General features: G+C 42.7%; 1 protein-coding gene across 7 annotated transcripts in view; it reads left to right on the forward strand.

Annotated features, from left to right (window-relative positions):
- LOC118397885 (collagen alpha-1(XII) chain-like) overlaps positions 1-22570 on the forward strand; it is a 106351-nt gene that overhangs the window by 68428 nt on the left and 15353 nt on the right. For 6 of the 7 annotated variants that reach the window (XM_052471206.1, XM_052471203.1, XM_052471204.1 and 3 more), the window contains 23 exons: positions 87-226; positions 397-526; positions 649-788; positions 992-1121; positions 2700-2842; positions 4296-4425; positions 5492-5634; positions 6314-6443; positions 7086-7205; positions 7563-7715; positions 7893-8009; positions 9212-9364; positions 9461-9535; positions 10722-10861; positions 11043-11166; positions 11500-11643; positions 12028-12192; positions 12311-12349; positions 12544-12682; positions 14047-14189; positions 14803-14912; positions 20273-20431; positions 20723-20800. In XM_052471206.1, the coding sequence (XP_052327166.1) occupies positions 87-226; positions 397-526; positions 649-788; positions 992-1121; positions 2700-2842; positions 4296-4425; positions 5492-5634; positions 6314-6443; positions 7086-7205; positions 7563-7715; positions 7893-8009; positions 9212-9364; positions 9461-9535; positions 10722-10861; positions 11043-11166; positions 11500-11643; positions 12028-12192; positions 12311-12349; positions 12544-12682; positions 14047-14189; positions 14803-14912; positions 20273-20431; positions 20723-20800 (2945 nt within the window). The remainder of the gene's footprint in view (positions 1-86; positions 227-396; positions 527-648; positions 789-991; positions 1122-2699; positions 2843-4295; positions 4426-5491; positions 5635-6313; positions 6444-7085; positions 7206-7562; positions 7716-7892; positions 8010-9211; positions 9365-9460; positions 9536-10721; positions 10862-11042; positions 11167-11499; positions 11644-12027; positions 12193-12310; positions 12350-12543; positions 12683-14046; positions 14190-14802; positions 14913-20272; positions 20432-20722; positions 20801-22570) is intronic. The other variant, XM_052471207.1, reaches the window with a different exon arrangement.

Here is a 22570-nt window from a genome sequence, read left to right on the forward strand (position 1 = left end):
ACTAAACTTTACTCAGTAACGGCTTACGGACATTAGCGTTGACATTTACTTGGAATGATGTTGATGTGCGTCTTCTTCTTCCTCAGAGCCTCTGGGTGGAGTGAAGAACCTGCAGGTGACTGACCCCACAACCAACTCCCTGAGGGTACGCTGGGAGCCAGCTGAGGGGGACGTGCGCCAGTACACTGTCATCTACGCCCCGCTAGCAGGAGGACCTGAACTGAAGGTACAAAAACAACACTTTGTCTCATACGGTATAGAAGCGATATTTGAAGACTCACTAAACTGATCACTTTGAACACTATAAACATGTATGTTGAATACTTGAATAAGCTACCTCTTTATTAGGGTGGTTTTACTCAACATTTTTGCTAATCTGATGACTCTTTTTCTCAGACTACGGTTTCTGGGATGTCAACCAACACCGTTCTGAGGAACCTTGTGCCAGACACAGAGTACAAGGTGACATTGGTGCCTATGTACGGCGATATTGAAGGGAAGAGAAATTCTGAAAATGGAAAGACAAGTACGTCATGACTGAAAAAAACAGACCATACAGGGACAATGAGTCCAGTGAAGAAGAAAAAAAAGAGTTACAAAATAGATGAAGTGATTTGATGCTAAACTTGTTGTTTTGTGTCTTGTCAGAGGCGTTTGGTGGGGTGAAGAACCTGCAGGTCACCGACCCCTCTACTAGCTCCCTCAAGGTGCGCTGGGAGCCAGCGGAAGGCAACGTGCGTCAGTACCGCCTCTTCTACGTCCCTACCTCTGGCGGAGCCGAGGACATGGTAAGACCACCAACTATCCATGCCTTAACTTCTGATGCTGCACAGGGTATCTCTTGACCAATCAGATTTGAGTCGACTACGGCATCCATATTAGGAATTTATATACCTAAAATCTGATGACTTCCTAATATGGTTGCTATAGGATTCAACCAATCGATGGTATAAACACTGATAATGCAACTCAAACACCTCTCTGTGAACAGGAGCAAGTGTCTGGTGGCACCACCAACACCATCCTGAGGAACCTTCTCTCAGACACGCTGTACACTGTCACCGTGGTCCCTGTCTACCCAGAGGGAGAGGGCCTGCGCCAGTCAGAGACTGGAAAGACGCGTAAGTTATCAACTGCCCGAAATTCCAATCATCCATTTTGTTTTCATTGGGATAAAGATGTGCTCTTTTCAGTTGGTTTGATCCAGTGGCATTTCACATTTTTTCCAAAGTTTGAACTCAGATATCAAGATACCGGTAGATACCGGTAGATAGGTCTCAGATTAATAGATACCCTCATAGGGAAACATTTTTGGTGAGGTCACCATTAAACTAAACTGAGTGGAAATAGAACATGTTGTGTTGAAATCTCTGAACCAGATAGCATTTGCACAACCCCCTTCCCCCATAAAGTTTAGATGGAAAAAAGGTGTAGTTTATCTCACCATAACAATAATAATAACAATAATAATAACAACTCTAATAATAACAAGAATATTAACAATAACAATAATAATAACACTAATAATAATACTACTAATAATAACAATAATAATAATATTTTATACCCTGCTGTGTGCATCGATGTTGTTTCTGCTCAAATGGTTTGCCATGTGCAGTCAGCAGAAATCCATCCCAGTGAAGTGCATTGGAAAGCTGTGATTCCAGCAGAACACATCAGTATTACAGAACATATGGTGCATAATGATTCTACAGGAGCTTCCAGAGACTCCGTTGGTTGTGCATGGCTGATACGAAAATGTTCAATGGGAGTCAAGCATTATTTTTACACTCGCTAAGTCCTTGTCAGTCTTGAGAGAGAGACAGATTTATGATCGTTGACTCATATTTGATGCGCTCTGATGTCCGTACAAATGGGAAGATACTGTATGTTTGACAGAGTAGTCTTCCTAAACACACCATATGCATGTGTTTCATATAGAATGAACCTCACTGTTGGATAAACAGGTTCTATTTTGAATGTTTTTACTTATGAATAAGGTGGCTGGGTCTGAGTCTACGTACTGCATCTAATCTTTAATGGGCTAACGTGCTGAATGCCAGAGGAATATGCACATCTGTTTTAGTTTAAAAGTGAAATTGAGGCTTTTGCATAATCCCAAACTGTGAAACTTCTCCGTACATTCTCTTCATATAGACACTATAAAATCACTTGGTTACTAGAGACTACTTCCCTCAGCATTTGAGTCCCCCCTTTTTTACTGAGATACATCCTGTTTGAAACATAGCAGTCTATTAATTCTCACATTTTCTTGTGGTATCTTCACTTAGTTAGTACTCTTCTAAGTAAGGCATTGTAAAGTAAAATCAGAGTTGTTGTTTGTAGAGTAAAATCAGAGTTGTTGTTTGTAGAGTAAAATCAGAGTTGTTGTTTGTAGAGTAAAATCAGAGTTGTTGTTTGTAGAGTAAAATCAGAGTTGTTGTTTGTAGAGTAAAATCAGAGTTGTTGTTTGTAGAGTAAAATCAGAGTTGTTGTTTGTAGAGTAAAATCAGAGTTGTTGTTTGTAGAGTAAAATCAGAGTTGTTGTTTGTAGAGTAAAATCAGAGTTGTTGTTTGTAGAGTAAAATCAGAGTTGTTGTTTGTAGAGTAAAATCAGAGTTGTTGTTTTGTGTTTTTGAGGTTGTGTATATAATTGCCCTCCCCTCTCTTGACTTTCTCTGACCCTTTTTGACCCCCAGTTCCACGAACCCCTCCTAAGAACATCCAGATCTACAACCCCACTACCACCAGCCTGAATGTGCGCTGGGAGCCCGCTTCTGGCCAGGTGCAACAGTACCGCATCGTCTACGCACCTCTGTCTGGAGACAGACCCGCTGAGACAGTAAGTTCTCTACATGCATCCCAAATAGCAGCCTATGCCCTATATAGTGCCCTACTTTTGATCAGGGCCCATAGGACTCTGGTGAAAAGCAGTGCACTATATAGGGAATAGGGTGCCATTTGGGACTTACAAACGATCTCGCTCCACTGTTAACCAGAGCCTGTCATTATATTAAGAGGGGAGGCACGTTCACTCAACCGCTTACTCTCCCTGCTCAGACCACTTAGAGGGAAAGGTAAAGTCCAGTTATGTAATAAAAGTGTAGAGTAGGGTTGCTGGGCTCTACGTTTGATGAAGATATCGAAAACCCTCACTCGAAGAGTTTGTTAGGAAGTCTGTTTAGAAGCTCCACAGATGGCATTCCCTTATTAGGCTAATGGGGAAATCCAGACCTTTTGGATTTTAATTCTCTGTCTATCAGCATTGATTTTATGCACCGATGCGATACACATATCTTGGATTAATGGAGAAAGATAGAGCTAATTGGCCTACAAACAGCTTTTAAAGTACCACTAGCAGTTTGGAAAATGTGCATATGCACATCTGCGATAGACATAGATGAAAATTGTAACGTTTGATGTTTTGGGCTTGGTTGGACGATAATGAGGCTGTTTTTATTGGAATGTTCTTTGATGCAGCAGTAGGCCTTAAAAATGCCTCATGCTATGAGACAGAATTTTTTTTACCAAAGCGTTCGCCAGCTCAGCTAACCTCCTGTCTATTCTCAATCAGGCTCCAATTTGTAAGGAGGACAGCCTTATGAGTGCTTTTCACAGGAAATATACTTTATTATATACCTCAGCTACCTGCATGTCTTGTCCATCACTCTTTCAACTAGGAGATGTTCAGTTAAATCCTCAGATAAGCTTTAGATGAAGGTGTTTAGCATGATGTAATGGCCGTCCCCCAGACAAGCTAATAGATAATGTGCTGCTTAGTGACAGTGGTGACCCTGGTGATATGATGAGACTGGGCTCCACTGTTGTTAGAAACAGGGGTGAGATAGATCCAGTACACGTTGAGGCCTGTCCAATGACAGAGCACCGGTCTTGTTGTGTTGGTTACGTCTTTGCATTTACCAGACGATGGATGCTTCATAACACTCATTTGTTTATCAATCACTTCTTAGCTATTTCATGTATTTGTTTAGCGTTTTAAATCTCTTCAGGGCTTTGTTAGTACTTCATGTTAACCTTTGGCACTAGGCTCCCTCCAAGAAGACTCTAGCATGGATTAACAGTGAGCTCATTATGTACGTTAGCAGTGCCAGAGCAGTATGTAATGCATGAAAAAGGTCATTTCAATAAGAATCCTTCTTCCAGGATGCATCCCAAATGACGCCCTATACTAACATAGTGCTCTAAATAGGGAATAGGTTTCCATTTGGGATGCAAAACAATCTTCCTCTCTGGGAAGCCATCATTGTGATCTATGTCTTATGACCTCTCCAAAGGTCCTGGTCCCGGGAAACATCAACAACGCGTTCCTGGACTCGCTCATTCCGGACACGCCGTACTCGATCAGTGTCCTGGCTCTGTATGCCGATGGGGAGGGCTCACCAGTGAAGGGAGACGGCAAAACATGTGAGACCTGAATCCAACTTTGTTGTTTACATTGATACTACTGACTCATGCGACTCTTGTTTACATTTACACTCTCGACTCAATGAGTGTTACTAATGCTTCCACACATACTTGCTTATACTATAGTCTACATTTAAGTACGTACACACACACACACACACACACACACACACACACACACACACACACACACACACACACACACACACACACACACACACACACACACACACACACACACACACACACACACACACACACACACACACACACACACACACACACACACACACACACACACACACGTAGCTATATATAGTGGTGGTTACTAGGTCAAATCTAATGTTATATGTCCCATGCTTTGTAAACAGGTGTGGACTAACAGTGAAATGCTTACATACAGACCCTTCCCAACAATGGAAAAAAATAGAAACACGTAATAACAAAAGTAACACTAAATACACAATGAGTAACGATAATTTGGCTATAGGGTACCAGTACCTAGTCGATATGCAGGGGTACGAGGTAATTGTGGTAATTGTGGTAGATATGTACATATACAGTAACTAGAAATAATGTGATTAGGCAACAGGATAGATTATTAACAGTAGCAACAGCGTATGTGCTGAGTCAAAAAAGGGTCAGGGTAGTTATTTGGTTAGCTATTTAACTAAATATTTAGAATTCTTATGGCTTGCGGGTAGAAGCTGTTCAGGGTCCTGTTGGTTCCAGACTTGGTGCATCGGTACCGCTTGCCGTGCGGTAGCAGAGAGAAAAGTCTATGACTTGGGTGGCTGGAGTTTTTGGGCATTCCTCTGACACCGCCTGGTATAGAGGTCCTGGGTGGCAGGGAGCTCGGCCCCAGTGATGTACTGGGCCGTACAAACTACCCTCTGTCGCACCTTGCGGTCAGATGCCAAGCAGTTGTCATACCAAGCGGTGATGCAGCCAGACAAGATGCTCTCAGTGGTGCAGCTGTTTAACATTTTGAGGATCATGTGGTGTGCACCGTTGCTAGGTACATGTGTTTGAGTGTAACCCAGTATTTTTGCTGTTGCTGTTGCAGTGCCCCGTGTTGGACCTAGGAACCTGCGGGTGTTTGATGCCACCACCAACACTCTGACCATCGTTTGGGACCACGCGGAGGGCCCAGTGCAGCAATACAAGATCGCCTACGCCCCCACCACAGGAGACCCCATCACTGAGTTTGTGAGTTCATAGGTTGAATACCAAATGGCACCCATAGGGCTCTGGTCTAAAGTAGTGCACTATGTAAGGAATAGGGTGCCATTTGGTACACATACAGAGTCTCTCTCGACAGACTTTCACGTAGCAGGGAACTTTAAGGTTTACTCGAGGGACGAGTGAGTTCATGACCTAAACATGTCTCTTTTTATATTTGGCTGAGTTGCAAATCAAACACTCGCATGAACTTACTGTTCAACGTGTTACTACTGCTAAAGCGCTGTAGGCCTACAAAGTCTTACTTCAGTGTCTTTGGTTAACTCCAGCAAATAACTGCTGATTAGTAAGACGAATTAAAGGCTCGATTAGATCAACATTATCACTGGAAACATTACGTTACATTACGTTGGATTATTAATGACTTTAAACACAGAGCAGAAGCACTTTAGGGCAGCACAGCAGCACTGCATAATTATTCCCTAGTAAGCCAACCATTGAGTGACATAACAAATGCTTCTAAACGAGAAAGGTCAGGAGAGCTAACCCTCCAGTGTTCCATGAGGACAGGGAACTTTCATTCATAGCCTTCTTTTTGCTCTCTGCTGCAAGCTTAGAATTAGTGCATAGCTTCCAAAAGTAATTCCATAATTATGTTACTTTTTTAATGAACTGACTAAGTTCTCTGTGGTACTTTTCCTCACAGACGGTTGTTCCTGGCAACAGAAACAATGCCATCCTGCAGAACCTGCTTCCTGACACTCCCTACAGCATAACTGTTGAAGCCATCTATGCTGATGGATCAGGGCCAACTCTGATCGGGCCCGGACGCACAGGTAACGCAGTTAGGGAAAGTGTTCAGGAAGTGTTCAGTCTAGTATACTGTACACCTGACGGTCTAGCTAGCTGGACAGAATTTCCAAGCCTGATGAGCTGAGCTGGGAGTGAGAACTGGAAAATACTTACAAGAGCCATACTATATCCAACCGATTCCAACAAAAAAGTAATTTTGAAGAGTTCGGAAGATTGGGAATTCGCAGTAGAGGCAACTGGGATAGCTCAACGACTGGTGAACAATTGCCTCAAGTTACACAAACAATAGAAACTTTATGTCTTGGCTTTAAAAGAAGCACCACTGTGGATGGGCCTCGCTCCAATGGGTTGTCACCACCCACGCAAACCAACCTACCCACTACCCAGTTCAGCTCCCTCAGCAAGACTATGAAAAAATCTATCCAGTCTAAACACATGTATTACTCACAATAGTCTTCATAAACTGAGGAGGAGGAAAAACAATAGTGGCTGCTGTAGACTTGGAGCCCAGGATATGACGTGGTAATGTGGTGACTTACTGCACTGGGGGCTAGCTATTCTGGAAATGGGGTCATGGCCTCACTTGTTGTTGGCAGTAATTGCCGTGACGGATTGAATGTTGACATGTGTCTGCTCTCTCTGCTGGTGCTGTGCCTCTGTTATAGTCGGCCTGCTGGAGCCCTTGAGCCTGCGCGTCTCAGACGAGTGGTACACCCGCTTCCGTGTGGCCTGGGACCCCTCGCCATCTCCAGTGCTCGGATACAAGCTGGTCTACACTCCTGCGGGTGAGATGACGTCAAACTCTGGGCCACACCTGTGCAGTCATGAGAAGGGACCCATAACACCCTGAGTTACAAGACTTCTCAATATCATGCTTTGTCAAGCAGGGTTTTATATTTCATTGTCCATATCAACCAACCACACTTTCTAGTACAAAGCCAAAGTTTATTAAATACAATGAACAAGTAATGATGCAGAATCATTTTCATGAAATCACACCTTTACATTTGAAATGAGATGATTTCAGGTTTAGATCAGACCTCTCCTCTCCTCTCTCCTCTCCTCTCCTCTCCTCTCCCTTATGAGTTTGTGTTGTAGTGTTGCTGTTGTAAAGTAGAGTTTGTGTTGTGTTTTGCCTGCAGAAGAAGATCAGAGTAAGAGCTTGGACGTATTTGTGGGTGACGTGACCTCATACACCCTCCAGAACCTGCTCCCTGGCACCACCTACGATGTCAAAGTGTTTGCCCAGTATGGGGCTGGCATGAGCGGGGCCCTCGAAGGACAGGGAACAACACGTATGTGTTTGAATAACAGAAATATCACCTTGCTTGAACATCAATGCTAACCTAAAGACATGATTAGTCCCAAATAGCACCCTATTCCTTACATAGTGCACTACTTTTGACCAGGGTCCACTGTAGCCTCAGTCTTGAAGTCAGTCTGAGCTCTACTTCTTGTGTTCTGCTCCACAGTCTACCTGAACGTTACCAACATCGAGACCTACAACGTTGGCTTCGACAAGTTCTGCATTAAGTGGAGTCCTCACAGGGCTGCCACTTCCTACAGGATTAAGCTCAACCCTCTGGACCGTAAGTCTCAATCTTAAAGCCATAATCCTGAATTCCTGTTTCAGCCAAACATTAATAGCAGATTTCACCTTTAAGCTAGGATAGATGAGACACTTTTTCTACCCTGAAAAATTGCTGCATTCCAATTGAGTATATGCTTCCTTTTATGTAAAAAATCTGAAGCCACAAAGGAGAATGTTGACGTGGACATCAACACATGATATATTAGTCAGTCACTAGTCAGAGATGCTATAGACCCTCCACGGATCAGAGCCACACCCTCTTCTGTGTTCAGAACATTGAAATGGCACTGTGCTGCGTGTTGAGATTGAGTCTAGACATTCACACAACTGTTTATCCTTAGCCCTCCCCTGTGTTTATCCCTCGAAGGTGAATGCATGATGTGGCGTTTTCTGAAAGCATATGTCCACCAAATTTTAATTGTATCTCTGACTGAAAATATTACATCCTTTTAATTACTGTCTGCCTTTGAATCAATCTGTTTCATATTCACACATAGAACCGGGGTATAAACTGTTAAAAACAGGAAGCAGTATCGCAAGGACTTAAATATTGACATGGTAGTCATTACCCATGACACATTTCCAAACTAGAGTAGGCTTTGCTTGTGTGAGAAAGGCAGCGGCTGCAGAAAGCACTCCCCGAAGGTAAACAGTCCCCAGGTTTTGAGAAGCGAGCAACCTTTTAAAGATGCATCAGACATAGACAGAGGCAATGGTTTGTCTGAAGTGGAATGCAAACAGTGGTGGAGGAGCCAAGATCATGGGAAACGTCTCTGACCAAAAATGACTGAGCAATGACTATGGGAGCCTTAAGCAGAAAGGGGTCAGCCTCGGAGAGGTGAATGAGGGGATAATTCCACTTTATAAGGCCGTTGTCTTGGTCTCATGGTTCATTTGACCCCCAAAAAAACATTCTCAAAATATGTCTGCATTTTCCCCAAAACAATTCATATTGAATTACATGTAGTGTGATAACACAGATATTACATGTATTTTGACAGTATTGTTTAACCGCAGAACTGTCAAATAACCCCAGCTGAATGGCATTAACTCTGGTTTGCATACTCAGAGAAGACCTGTGATTTTTATGAGGAGTAACGTTTCAGGCAGCAGCCTCGGCAGTCAACACATGTCAACATGTTTCTCTTCTCAACACATGTCAACATGTCTCATATTTCTCTTTGTGCTGTCTCTGTCTAGCTTCCAGTAAAGGTCAGCAGGAGATCACCATCACTGCAGCTCAGAGCCAGTACTGCTTCGAGGGTCTCTCCCCGGACGCTCTCTACAGCGCCACCGTGTTCGTTCAGACCCCCAACTTGGAGGGCCCCGGAGTCGGCACCAAGGAGAGAACCCGTGAGTATCTAAAGTCTTCAAAATGTTACTTTAAGTGTTGATTTGTCAATTGTCCATTCTTGTCTATTTTTACTTATTGTTGTCTCCTTGTCAAAGTGGTCAAGCCTACTGAAGCGCCAACACAACCCCCCACTCCTCCACCACCTCCTACCATCCCCCCTGCATGGGCAGGTAAGCAGAAATGGCACCATATCCACCAGAACCAATCAAATCACAGAACCACACAGAACCAATCATAACACAACAGAACCACACTGAACCACACTGAACTATCAGAATGGTTTTATTTGTGTTTGTTTTCAGTGCCATCAGAATGGTTTTATTTGTGTTTTTAGTGCCATCAGAATGGTTTTATTTGTGTTTTTAGTGCCATCAGAATGGTTTTATTTGTGTGTGTTTTTAGTGCCATCAGAATGGTTTTATTTGTGTGTGTTTTTAGTGCCATCAGAATGGTTTTATTTGTGTGTGTTTTTAGTGCCATCAGAATGGTTTTATTTGTGTGTGTTTTTAGTGCCATCAGAATGGTTTTATTTGTGTGTGTTTTTAGTGCCATCAGAATGGTTTTATTTGTGTGTGTTTTTAGTGCCATCAGAATGGTTTTATTTGTGTGTGTTTTTAGTGCCATCAGAATGGTTTTATTTGTGTGTGTTTTTCGTGCCATCAGAATGGTTTTATTTGTGTGTGTTTTTAGTGCCATTAGGTGAAAGTAATAAAAAGGCAGGTTTAGAGAATATGCAAAACACTCAACATCTCATTATTTGGCAGAAGCAGAGACCTGCAGACTTATTTCCTCTAGATCAGAGTGAGTGTTAGTGCCAGTGTTAAACGAATGGCCGCCACATGGTCCACACAGACCCCCAGGGTTTTTCAATGGAACACACCCATTGACTAATGAATAACCTAGGTGTCCAAAGAAGCTGTTTGTTTGATAAGATATTGTGTAAAACCTGTTTATGGACTCAGACTTGGAGGACGGGATTGCGAGAGATAAAAAAAAAAGTGCTCTACCACATCAGGCAGACATTATCTTTTGTTTTGCCAACTACTTCTTTTGTACTAAGCGAGAAAGCCATTAAAGAGTATTTCATTTCCAGCCCTCATGGTGACCAAATGTTTCTTGTTTTGATCGTTTTTTTTTCAGGAAAGTATGATCAATTAAACCAATAATTGCTATGTACAGCTTCATTATGTCATTGTTTTCCTCTATGGTTTTGTTTTTGAGATTCCTGCAGACGTTTTTATTTTTAGGGTTGCCCACTCTCTTTCTGATGCCTGGTGTTCCAGGCAGCTCAGAGTCTGTGGCCTGCCATGGAATCTATGTAGTGCAGGTCATTGAGTTGTTTTTCTTCTGCATCAGTGTGCAAAGGTGCCAAGGCAGATGTGGTGTTCCTTATCGACGGCTCATGGAGTATCGGGGAAGAGAGCTTCCGGAAAGTGGTGCAGTTCGTCTTCAGCATGATTGGAGCCTTCGACATCATCGGATCGACAGGAATGCAGGTGTGTAGTGCTGTAAATAGAGGTATAAATTGTGTTACAATATGCTTTTAAGACTGTAATTGCTAGTCAACTTGGTGATAGTTGTTAGTTTTAGCATAACATACTACATAGAATACCAGGTACGCTATGGCATCATACTACAACTCCTCGTAATGCTCATGTCTGTTTACTTTGGAAACAGGTGTCGTTCGTTCAGTACAGCGACGAAGCAAAGACTGAGTTCAGGCTGAACTCTTACTCGGACAAGGGCAGCGGTCTCGCTGCTCTACAACTCATTCAGTACAGAGGAGGAAACACTAAGACCGGTGAGCCTCTTCCCAAACCCAGCACCCACCAACTAGTCTGAGGTTGTAAACGTTACAATGACACCAACAACGTTCCATGAGCCTGGTCCCAGATCTGTGTCTGCTCTTAACAAATCCATTACTGTCACTGGCATGATAATGAGTGACAAGGAGTTGGCATCATGGCACAAACAGACTGGCATTCAGGCTAACATTTCAATGGATGCAAGCCAAACATGCTTATTTTTTATAGATCCTCCATCCACTAAGTAGACATGGTTGTCTATTCAAAGTTATCCGATATCACACGAATAAAATGGTCATTTTCATTGACCTTTCATTGTTCTTGATCAGGTGTTGCTCTGAAGCATGTCAAGGAGAAGGTATTTACGTCCGAAAATGGAATGAGGAGGAATGTCCCCAAGGTTGTGGTAGCTGTCACAGACGGTCGTTCTCAGGATGAGGTGAAGAAAAACGCTGCCGCACTGCAGCATGCTGGTAAGGGTTACTGAGTTGAACAGGAATCTTCCAGTCAAAACGTCAATCACAAAGAGTGTGTTGTTTGTGTTGTCTATGTTGTCATTGACGTATCTACAATCTGTAACTTATTAGAATCACAAATACACATAGTTGGTTATGTGAGTTTATGAACTGGGTGGTTCAAGCCCTGAATGCTGATTGGCCAACAGCCATGGTATATCAGGTCGTATACCACTGGTATGGCTTTGAGGTATATGGCCGATATACCATGGCTAAGGGCTGTGTCCAGGCACTCCGTGTTGCTTCGCAACTAAGACCAGCCCTTAGCCGTGGTATATCGGCCATATATATACCACACCTCCTCGGGCCTTATTGTTAAGTGTGAACGTGTTCCTCCTCCAGGTTACAGTGTGTTTGTGGTTGGTGTTGCCGATGTGGATTATGCTGAGCTGCAGAACATTGGGAGCAAGCCAAGCGACAGACACATCTTCGTTGTGGACGACTTCGACGCTTTTGCAACTATCCAAGACAACCTTGTGACCTTCATTTGTGAAACCGCAACATCATGTGAGCTTTTTTGGATAACACTTAAATTAATCGCTAACTGCTAAATACTTTATCTCCCACGAAAGTCAAATCTAGAAACAAATTCAACTGTTGCTAATCTTTGATATTATCTTCACAGCTTGTCCCCTGATCTACCTAAATGGATTCACATCACCTGGTAAATATGCTCAGATGATTAATTATGCGCATCCCAAATTAGAACCAACTGCAGAAACAGCATGCATTATTTACTCATTATTGTATATGAGGAATTTCTAGAACTTCTTAGAATTTCTTAGAATGTCCTAGAACTGTCTAGAACTTCCTAGAACCTCCTAGAACTTAATAAGACTTATTTACCTTGTGTTCTAGGCTTCAGGATGCTGGAGGCGTTCAACCTGACAGAGAAGACCTATGGCTATATCAAGGGAGTGTCTATGGAACCTGGTTCCTTCAACAGCTACACAGCCTACAGACTCCATAAGAACTCCTTCCTGACCCAGCCCACCACGTGAGTCTGAGATACCATTGTCTTGGATGAGAAAATTCTGGTATTTTCCACAAAAATACCCAGGTATTCCTGGTTTGAAATTTCCCGGAATCAGGAGGGAATAATAATCCAACCAGAATTTCTGGATAACCTAGACATTTTGTGAAAGTTGACAAAAAAATGTTCTACCATCGTCTCTGGCTTGGATTGGTCAAATCTACATCTTATGGTTGTATGTCTGCGCTGCTTTTCTGAGCGAATAAATTTAAGGGATACTTGAGTTGCAGCACAAAAACTGCCAGCACTTGCTGTGGATCTCTAGTGAATTACATATCATTAAAATGCCCTCAGGCAAACATGCTGGAAAACATTAGCTCAAAACCATACTTAGCTGAGCACGATTTGATAATATGTTCCCTAATCATTCCATATGCTGTGGCTGACCTTGTCATGGCTTGATTGACCTTTGAAGGAAAGCATCACCTAGAGAAGCATTTGATCTGCAGAATAAAAACATCAATTATTTTTTTCATCAAAACCTTTTTTCCAACTCCACTGTAAAAACTGTCAAACCAAGGAATTTGGGGAAAGTTGCTGTGATTTCGCAACCCTAATCTGTTTGTTCAGATTCTAATGATATTCTCAGACTGAAAGCTTGTCTACGCTCAAGTGGAGGAAGACTGGGGATATGGAGGTCAATGCAGGGAGGCAACCATTAAGAAATTATATGTTTTCAAACGTTACTTTTTTGTGGGTCCTTTCCATCATGTAAAAACTGTATAAACGTCTGTTTGGCACTTGGATATGGCCCAGGCTGCTAACATGACACGTCTTGCCCAACTATGTTCAGACAGACTGTTTAGACCCCATTCCCCTCTAAACTAGGTCAATAGATTTACGACATCCTGTTAAGTGTTAAGCAGTGATCTGAAGTTCTGGCATATTGTTCAATCTGAAGTTCTGGCATACTGTTGATTTCACTCAGCCCACGTAGCTCAGAGACATCCAACTCCACTGTCTATCTCCTACATCATACATCTCTAAGCGCTCTATCAGCTGCACAGTAGGCCTATCAAATATCCCTGGTCAGCTTAACATTCCACATAGTTTTACCTCTGTTTTTTACTCAAAGGAACAAATTCATCCATATCACAGTGCTACATAAACATATGGTAATACTGTTTTACCCATTTCATATGTACTGAATATACTATACTGTATTCTAGTGAAATCCTATTGAACTATTTCTGTATATATTTCTGTATATATACTGTCCATAATATCTATACATCCCATCACATATATACTGTATATTGATGGTGAGTTGATTTTGTAGTTTTTGAATGGTCAGTCTAATTGTTGGTGTTGCCTGGGGGTTTGAACAGAGAGATTCACCCTGACGGACTACCTCACTCCTACACCATCATCATGATGTTCCGTCTCCTCCCGGACACACCCACTGAGGCCTTCGACATCTGGCAGGTGTCCACCAAGGACGACAAGCCTGAAGTCGGGGTCACCATCGATCGTAAGGCATTCTAGCCTCTTTGACTTGTGCTGAATGGTTGCCGTTGTGGATTTGAAGGGGTTGAGGGTGGAGGGTTACAGTAAGGGTTACAGGAGGTTCCTGGGGCTGCATCCCAAATGGCACCATATTCCCTACATAGTGGGCCCTGGTTGTAGAAGTGCACTACATAGGGAATAGGGTGCCATTTGGTATGCTACATAGAGGAATGATGAAGTAGTGCTCTGTGAGGAGAAGATATCTAGCAGCTGTAGATATCTTTCTGTGGTTCTGTCTGATATCCTCTCATGGGATCAGTGAATGGATTGTAATGGGCTCCAGAGCCCAGGGCTGCATTGGTCTCCCTCAGTAACCACACATAGCCTCATCCAACATCCAGCATCCTGTACTAGCTAGCTTCAGCTGGCCTTTATAAAGCCCCAACCTTGCTGTTTTATGTTGTAGCTATCACAAAGCATATCTGTTTGTGCTTTATGATAAACTATCCATTGATGATGGTGGAGTCCTGTTTCTAGTTTAGGAGCTTTGCATAACACCACGTCCTGATGTGACGTTGGAGACCTACCTATCTATAACCCCTTTCTTTCTCTCTCTAATTGTGTTTTTCTCTTTTCAGCTTCGAGCCAAACTATATCGTATTATAACAAGGATACGAGGGGGGAGATCCAGAGGGTCACTTTCGACAATGATCAAGTGAAGAGAATCTTCCATGGAAGCTTCCACAAGGTAAACACTGACTGCTTATCTGCGTGACTGTTGGGATTGGAGGAATATACTGGGTGTAGTGAAGTAAATGGCTGGATTATATAACTTTCTGGGCCTGGCAACTAAGACTGGAGGTGTGGTACATCAATCACAGCTGGCACCTTTGTTCTTGCGGTAAGCTTGGCATGTCCTGAGGATATACAGACACTGAGAAGGGATATATGTTACAGGAGGTGTACCTCCGACACAGCTACAGACATGTGTGCTGCAAAACAATGTCTGCTTAGTCAAGCAGATGGTCTTTGACTGTAAACTGTAAAAACTCCAAGGTTACATGATGCATGGATTGTTGTTATTGATGGCTAACTCTCACAGTAATCCAGAGATACAAGTGGCAATTGATCTTGTAGCAGTTTCTTTGGACATTAAAGCTAATCAAATGGCTGGTTCAAGCTGAAGTGATCATGTTTGGTCCAGGTCCAACTCCACATTGGTTGGAGCTGAATGAAATTCTAATTCCTTGGTTGTTGGTTTCCAAGAGGAACTAGTGGGGCAGAGAAATCAGTGGTGTTGCCATATTTGATCACTTGAATTAGCATTAAGTTCAGTCACTGAGTTGTAGCCTAAAGGAAGAGAGACCACTAAAGACTATAGGCATGTAGTAGACTGTCTGTGTATTAGGGAAACACTCCCCTCTGGTACTTACTGGAATTTTTCTAACAGCGGGAATGCGTCCTTCACCATAAGGTCAGAGCAGGGTGCTCATGGGGGCTGTGGAAATGACGTACTGCAGTGAATGGTGGTGTGGACAACCCTATTGCACATTTTCACTAGAATCTATAAGTCTTTTTTGGGGAGACCATTAAAAGGCACTGCTAGTCACTGCTGGCGCGCGAGTCTGGAAAATATTGGGTCACTGCTATTGCTATTAAACAATTACATCAGAGAGGCAGTGGAATGCGAGACTAGGGGGAGGTTTTCTCTGTCTGCCTCTTTCTCTTTCTCACACTCACTATTTCTCTCTCTCTCTTTTTCTTTCCTTTTTGGCACTGCTGCAGTTTCTCTGCCTGGATGTTGGAGGCAGGCCTAGTATTGCCTCTGTTGCCTCTGGTAGCTAAACACAGGGGAATTCTTGCTGCTGCTGTTGGGGGGGTGACTCTGTTCTGGGGTTTACCCAGTGTTCCAGCAGGGTTGTGTAGGCCTATATGCTGTGTCTGTCCTAGTGTTCCAGCACGGTTGTGTACATGCTGTATCTGGTAGTGTACATGCTGTATTTTATTGGTCACACACATATTTAGGGTGTAGCAAAATGCTTGCGTGCCTGGCTCCAACAGTGCAGTAGTGTCTAAAAATTCACAGCAAAACACACAAATCTAAAAGTGAAAAAATGTATTTAAGAAATACAGTACCAGTCAAAAGTTTGGACACACCTACTCATTCCAGGGTCCCTCACCACTTCTACCACCCTCTACATGGTAGAATAATAGCGAAGACATCAAAACCACGAAACAACACATATGGAACCTTGCAGAAACCAAAAAATGCTAAACAAATCAAAATATACTCCAAATCCGAGATTCCTCAAAGTAGTCACCCCCTGCCCTGATGACAGCCCTCCACACTCTTGGCACTCTCCCAACCAGCCTCATGAGGTAGTCACCTGGAATGCATCTCAATTGCCTTGGTAAAAGTAAGGTAGGGTTGGTATACAGAAGATAGCCCTATTTGGTAAAAGATCAAGTCCATATTATGGCAAGAACAGCTCAAATAAGCAAAGAGAGGTCAGTCAATCCTGAACATTTCAAGAACTTTGTGCAGTCGTAAAAACCATCAAGCGATATGATGAAACTGGTTCTCATGAGAACCACCACAGGAAAGGAAGACCCAGAGTTAGCACTGCTGATAAGTTTAACCAATGGCAAAGTCAGACAGGCAGGCAGGCAGGCAGGCAGGCAGACAGACAGGCAGGCAGGCAGGCAGGCAGGCAGGCAGGCAGGCAGACAGACAGACAGACAGACAGACAGACAGACAGACAGACAGACAGACAGACAGACAGACAGACAGACAGACAGGCAGGCAGGCAGGCAGGCAGGCAAACAGACAGACAGACAGACAGACAGACAGACAGACAGACAGACAGACAGACAGACAGGCAGGCAGGCAGACAGGCAGGCAGGCAGGCAGGCAGACAGACAGTAATGAGCTGGGATTGATTAGTGTAAGCGCAGAGTGGCAAAATGCACATGTCTTTTTAAGAGGGAGATGACCAATAGTTACAGAGTTGTTGACTTGTAGAATCCACTTCTCCATCCCTGCTGCCAGCATATGCAGCATAAACAAACATGATTTAGACAGGTTAGCTTGAACCCAGACTCTCACTCCCTTATTTGATTGATGTCCTGATTTGTTTTTTTTAGCCATCTCTGGCAGGAATAATGAAAGTGTTCTATGCTGAGGAAGGCTATGGGCTTCATGGCAAGGCTGATTTACCTCGATCTAATCAGTCAGGAAAGAGCTAACTCAAAGTTTGAATGGTCTTAGTTACCGGCGACAATCCAAAACTCCCTAAAATGGGTTTAACAGACGTGCTCTACTCAACAGGACAAATCCTATGAGGATTCTGAAGGAATTCAGAGCCTCCTGTGGGTATATTTGGTTGAAATACAATACCATTCTATCAACCAGTATAAAAACAACAACTCACTGCTACTACTGTATAAACCTTCTCTAGATGCCCTTCTCGGATGACAGTTTGAGGGCTTGGTTCTCGCACCAGTAACCCTCTCTTTCAACCAAGATTAGGTACGTTTACAGTAGGTTTACCAGATCCACAGGATTCAAACTCTAAAGCAGTTACTTAGACCATGATCAATAGTTGTTAGGAATCATGCAAATATCCATGTCCATAAAGATGATAAATTAGTGTTGACATACCCTGACTGCTCGACTCTGCTTTTCATCATTCAACTTGAATGTATCAAATGTTTAATTAATTATCGAAAACCATTGTCTTGTGTTTGGAAAATACAACAGTCTTATGCCTATCATACCAAACAATACTAAAACAAAGGCATATGGATGTCATGGAAGCTTGAGTCAATGAACAAAAGGAAAACCATACAGATGTAGGATCTTAATTTGATCACCCTGTTGCAGGAGAACCTTCCTGCAATGCAGAACATTTAAAACATGTAATGTATTTTAGGTTTCAAAAGGCTTCTGAAGTTTGAAATTTCCACTTAGAAATTTCAGATTTGATTTTCCCTGTATCATCCCTACAAATATGTCAATGAATTATTTTCATGCCCTAGTAAATTGGCTCCAATTAAGCTCTTACATCTGTACAGTATATAGTCCAAATGGGTAGAGAACCCTCAAGACGTATGTATGAAGAGGCTAATATGCTTTAGACAATGGTGAGCATGAGGCCCGAGAGAGAGAGGACATAATCATACTTGAACGGTAGAAGTTCTGGCATAGGGAGGTGCTGTGTAATCTGTCCCAGTGACTGACCGGAGGTCAAGGGAAACCCCGACATCTGTAACGTGGCCGTCACGTCAGTGAGCTTAGAGGGAATGCTGCTTGCTGCACACCACGTTTTTACCAAGACAGGGAAACCTTGACCAAGGGTTTACCTTTTGGTCATTATAGCTTCTTGGCATCTCTTTTCTGCAGGTTAAACTGTGAGATGTTTTATTGTTCACAAATAGATTTGTATTATTGCTCTGTTTGAATAGCTGGGTCTAACTCAGAGCTGGACGTTTTTAGAACTTTCTCTGAACATTACTCAAATGTTCTTGTGGATTTTATTTAATTGTTTTTAAATAACATTCTTATAACGTTGGAACGTTTTCTTAATGTTCTCAGAATAATTTGAGAACCTGACTTTAAATAGAACCATGATTAAACCTGTAGGAAACACAATGATGACGTACTGAAATTGCCACAGAAATTACCACAGAATAACACATTATTTAAACTATTTGAGAACATCCCCAATATCAAACCAGTTGGAGAACGTTCATAGAACATTAATAACATTAAAATGAAATGAAACCATGTTTGAACATGTAGGAAACCCTCTGTTAAAGTAATGAAATACTAACTAAATAAAGTTTTTTTGTGAAGTTCCTTAACTGTGCTGAGAATGTTTCAAAGCCAAGCAACTATCCTACACCATTCCCGGAAAGTTGTGGGAAGGTTGTATGTAAAATATCCATAGGATAACCACGCTCTCTAACCAGTGCTAAGAAACATATGGTTCTCAGAACGTTATGTGTTAACTGGGCTTAAACTGAACTGGAGACTGTCTGAGACTGTATAGAGAGCCGTCTGATGATGTAATTTCCTCGAGTGAAGTTGATAATTTCTCCAAGTTGCTTTCTTAGGGTATATATTTACCTTATTTACCCTCCCTCTGTCCAAAACAGACTCACAGTTTCCATAAATTGCTGAGCGTGCTCCACTATCTGTCTGCTCGCTCTCCCAGAAGAATCCTGAGAGAGAAGCTTCCTCCGCTAGTGGTCTGCAAAACATAGCTATACATTTCCAACGATATTGACCACAATGAATGAAACTGCATGTGGTTGCCAAATCTCTGGGACTGACTCCATGGCTTGGTACAGTAGCATGTTGCCTGCTAAGTAAGAATGTGAATGAACTCCACAGAACAGCAGCTAGCCTCTTGGCAATAGAGGGAGAGAGTAAAAGGGAGCACTTCTTATGGCACACCACAAAACTACATCATCAGAAGATGTGAGGTTGACCTGAGTAAGGAATAGCAACATAATGCATACATTGACTCTGGGAAACATAGCGGTGGAAAGACTCATCCTTGGTGTACACCACATACACTTTAATCCCATGACCACAAGTAAATGAGAGAGATTAATGGATGACGGTGCTCTATAAATCATTGAGCAAGTATTTTTTTGCTGAAAACATCTGATCTGGTATTTCCTACTGTGTTTTACCACACCAGGTTCATTTTACTGATGTTATTACATGCTATATGACTAATATATATAATTAACAGTTAATACATTAGAATAGATTCCCTTTTGAACCGGAACCATGTATCTTATCCTGAGAAAACTTTTAGGACACTGTACATCCTTAGAATTGAGTGTTAGCTATCAGAATGTGTTGAAATTTTGTGGCTTTATTTCTCTCTGGTCTACCTCTTTTGGAGGCTGTCAGTGAACACCACATCAAGGAGAGGAAATAACACATCCACATACACCCTGTGTCTCTCTGCACTCTGTTGTCAACCCCAGATAACCCAATGATTTGCAGAGTTTCAAGATAGAAAGCAGATGGTCCTAGACGAAAGTATGTCCTGGACGAAGAATGTAACAACTCTCAATCTTTTCTCTATACAGCTCCACATCCTTGTTTCCCCCACCAAAGTCAAGCTGAACCTCGACTGCCAAGAGGTGGCGGACAAGGAGATTAAGGAAGCTGGAAACACGTCCACGGACGGCTATCAAGTCCTAGGCAAAATGTCCAAGTCCATTGGTTCCAAGGGGAAAAGTGCAACTGTAAGTGAACTGTCATACAACATCAAGGCATATGGACCTACTGAACCTAGCAGCCTACAAGAAAGTCAGTTATAGTACCCCTGTGTATCTGAGTGCTGTAATGACAGGAGGAAGTCTTGAAGCGTACTGTCTCCAACATAGTTTACCCCAAGTGGAGTGTGCCTCAGTTATCCTTATCTGATTCTCTGTGGGCTCTCTGACTGCATGCTCTTAGTTGGTATTTTTGGATGACAAGGAAGTATCAAAGACACATGTAACTAACACTTTTATTTTTTTCCCCTTGTTCCACAGTTCCAGCTCCAGATGTTCGATATTGTGTGCACCCTGGGCTGGACGAGCAGAGACAGATGCTGTGACCTTCCATCTATGGTGAGTAAGAGCAGCCTCAGTGGACCTTCGCTGAAGCTTTCCCTAGGTACAGATCTAGGATCAGCTTCCTCTGCCCCAATCCTAACCTTAGCCCATTAGTGGGGGAAATGCATAATTCATCACAGATCAGTGTCTAGGGACAACTTCACCCTACATCTGGACCTCCCTGGAGGGGAGAGGCGGGCAGTACAACTTAACAGATGTAAAGTATGCTCTGAGCAGTCTGTTAACATTTTCACCGACCCATCTCCTTAGTTCTCCTGTTGAGCATCTGTGTGTGTGCAGGCGTGTGTGTTTGTGCACGTTCATATTAGACGCATGCTTCTAATGCTTATTGCTTGTCTCATCTTTTAACATTGCAGTAAACAAATGCATACCCATCCCACATGTCTTAAGGACATACTTACATAATCCTGAACACATGAAGAAGAAATCTGATTTTCTCAATGGTCAACTAGTGTGCAGACAGCGAGCTCAGTACATTCCACTTAATCTATGGAAAAGTGATAGCAGCGAAGCATTGCATGATTAGAACTTGACTCTGCCACCCCTATGCAGTTGTCCTATCTAATATATCTAATATGTCAAAGACATCGTTGAATGACAACGTGCCTCAGTACCAAGTACATTTCTGGCAGCGAAAAAGGAAAGTCATTCAGTCTATATAGAACAGGAACATTTTATGCCACCTGTTTTTTCTTCTTAAATTATTCCAACTCTTGGAAGACTCCCATTGGATGTTTATGAAGCACATGAATTAGGCCGTGCTATAATTGTTTAAATAGCCCAGCTGCAGCTTCAAACGCCTTTTGTCAAGTAGTGTATGTCACTGATTTGCAGTTACCCTGCCCGGTTTCCCCAGAGCCTCGCCATTAGGTGGAGAAGCAACGGCTATCGACTGTAAAGGCATCACAACTATGAACGGCCTTCAACAATACGCACATTAAACAACAAACAGTGCCAAGCTATGAAGACATTGTCAACAACAACTCTTGTTACACGTTTCACGTGATCCTTTTAATGTACTGTACCGCAGGCACTGGTGTTTTGACCCTGGGTCCTATGCCTCAAAGCCCCTGTTCGACCTCGACTTTCTCACTTTAGTCCCACCAGAGTTATCCATGAACCCGCCTCTGTTTCAACAAGTAAAAGCAGCTTTTGTTTCAAGAGCCCCACGATCACTGTTGGTTGGACACCCAGAATGTAAAAACATGTGGGTAGGGCTTTTGGGTCGGGGGTAGGGGGTAGGGCTTTTCAACAATTGCCTTGCTGGAAGCTCATGATGTCCATTGCCACAGGATTATTGCATGCAACACAGCTGTCTGATTGAGCTGTTCTAGTGAAATATTAGCTGTCAACTAGAGAGCATGTACTTCATCTGTTGTATAGTCTTGACATGTACCGTACTACTGGTACTAATACCATCTAATCATTCCAAATAAGCCATATTATCCTGTAACCTCCTGAGCCTGCCTCTTTTCAAATCAAATCAAATCAAATTTATTTATATAGCCCTTCGTACATCAGCTGATATCTCAAAGTGCTGTACAGAAACCCAGCCTAAAACCCCAAACAGCAAACAATGCAGGTGTAAAAGCACGGTGGCTAGGAAAAACTCCCTAGAAAGGCCAAAACCTAGGAAGAAACCTAGAGAGGAACCGGGCTATGTGGGGTGGCCAGTCCTCTTCTGGCTGTGCCGGGTAGAGATTATAACAGAACATGACCAAGATGTTCAAATGTTCATAAATGACCAGCATGGTCGAATAATAA

This window comes from Oncorhynchus keta, chromosome 19 (genome assembly GCF_023373465.1).
Source record: "Oncorhynchus keta strain PuntledgeMale-10-30-2019 chromosome 19, Oket_V2, whole genome shotgun sequence".
In the NCBI taxonomy this organism is placed as follows: Eukaryota; Metazoa; Chordata; class Actinopteri; order Salmoniformes; family Salmonidae; genus Oncorhynchus; species Oncorhynchus keta.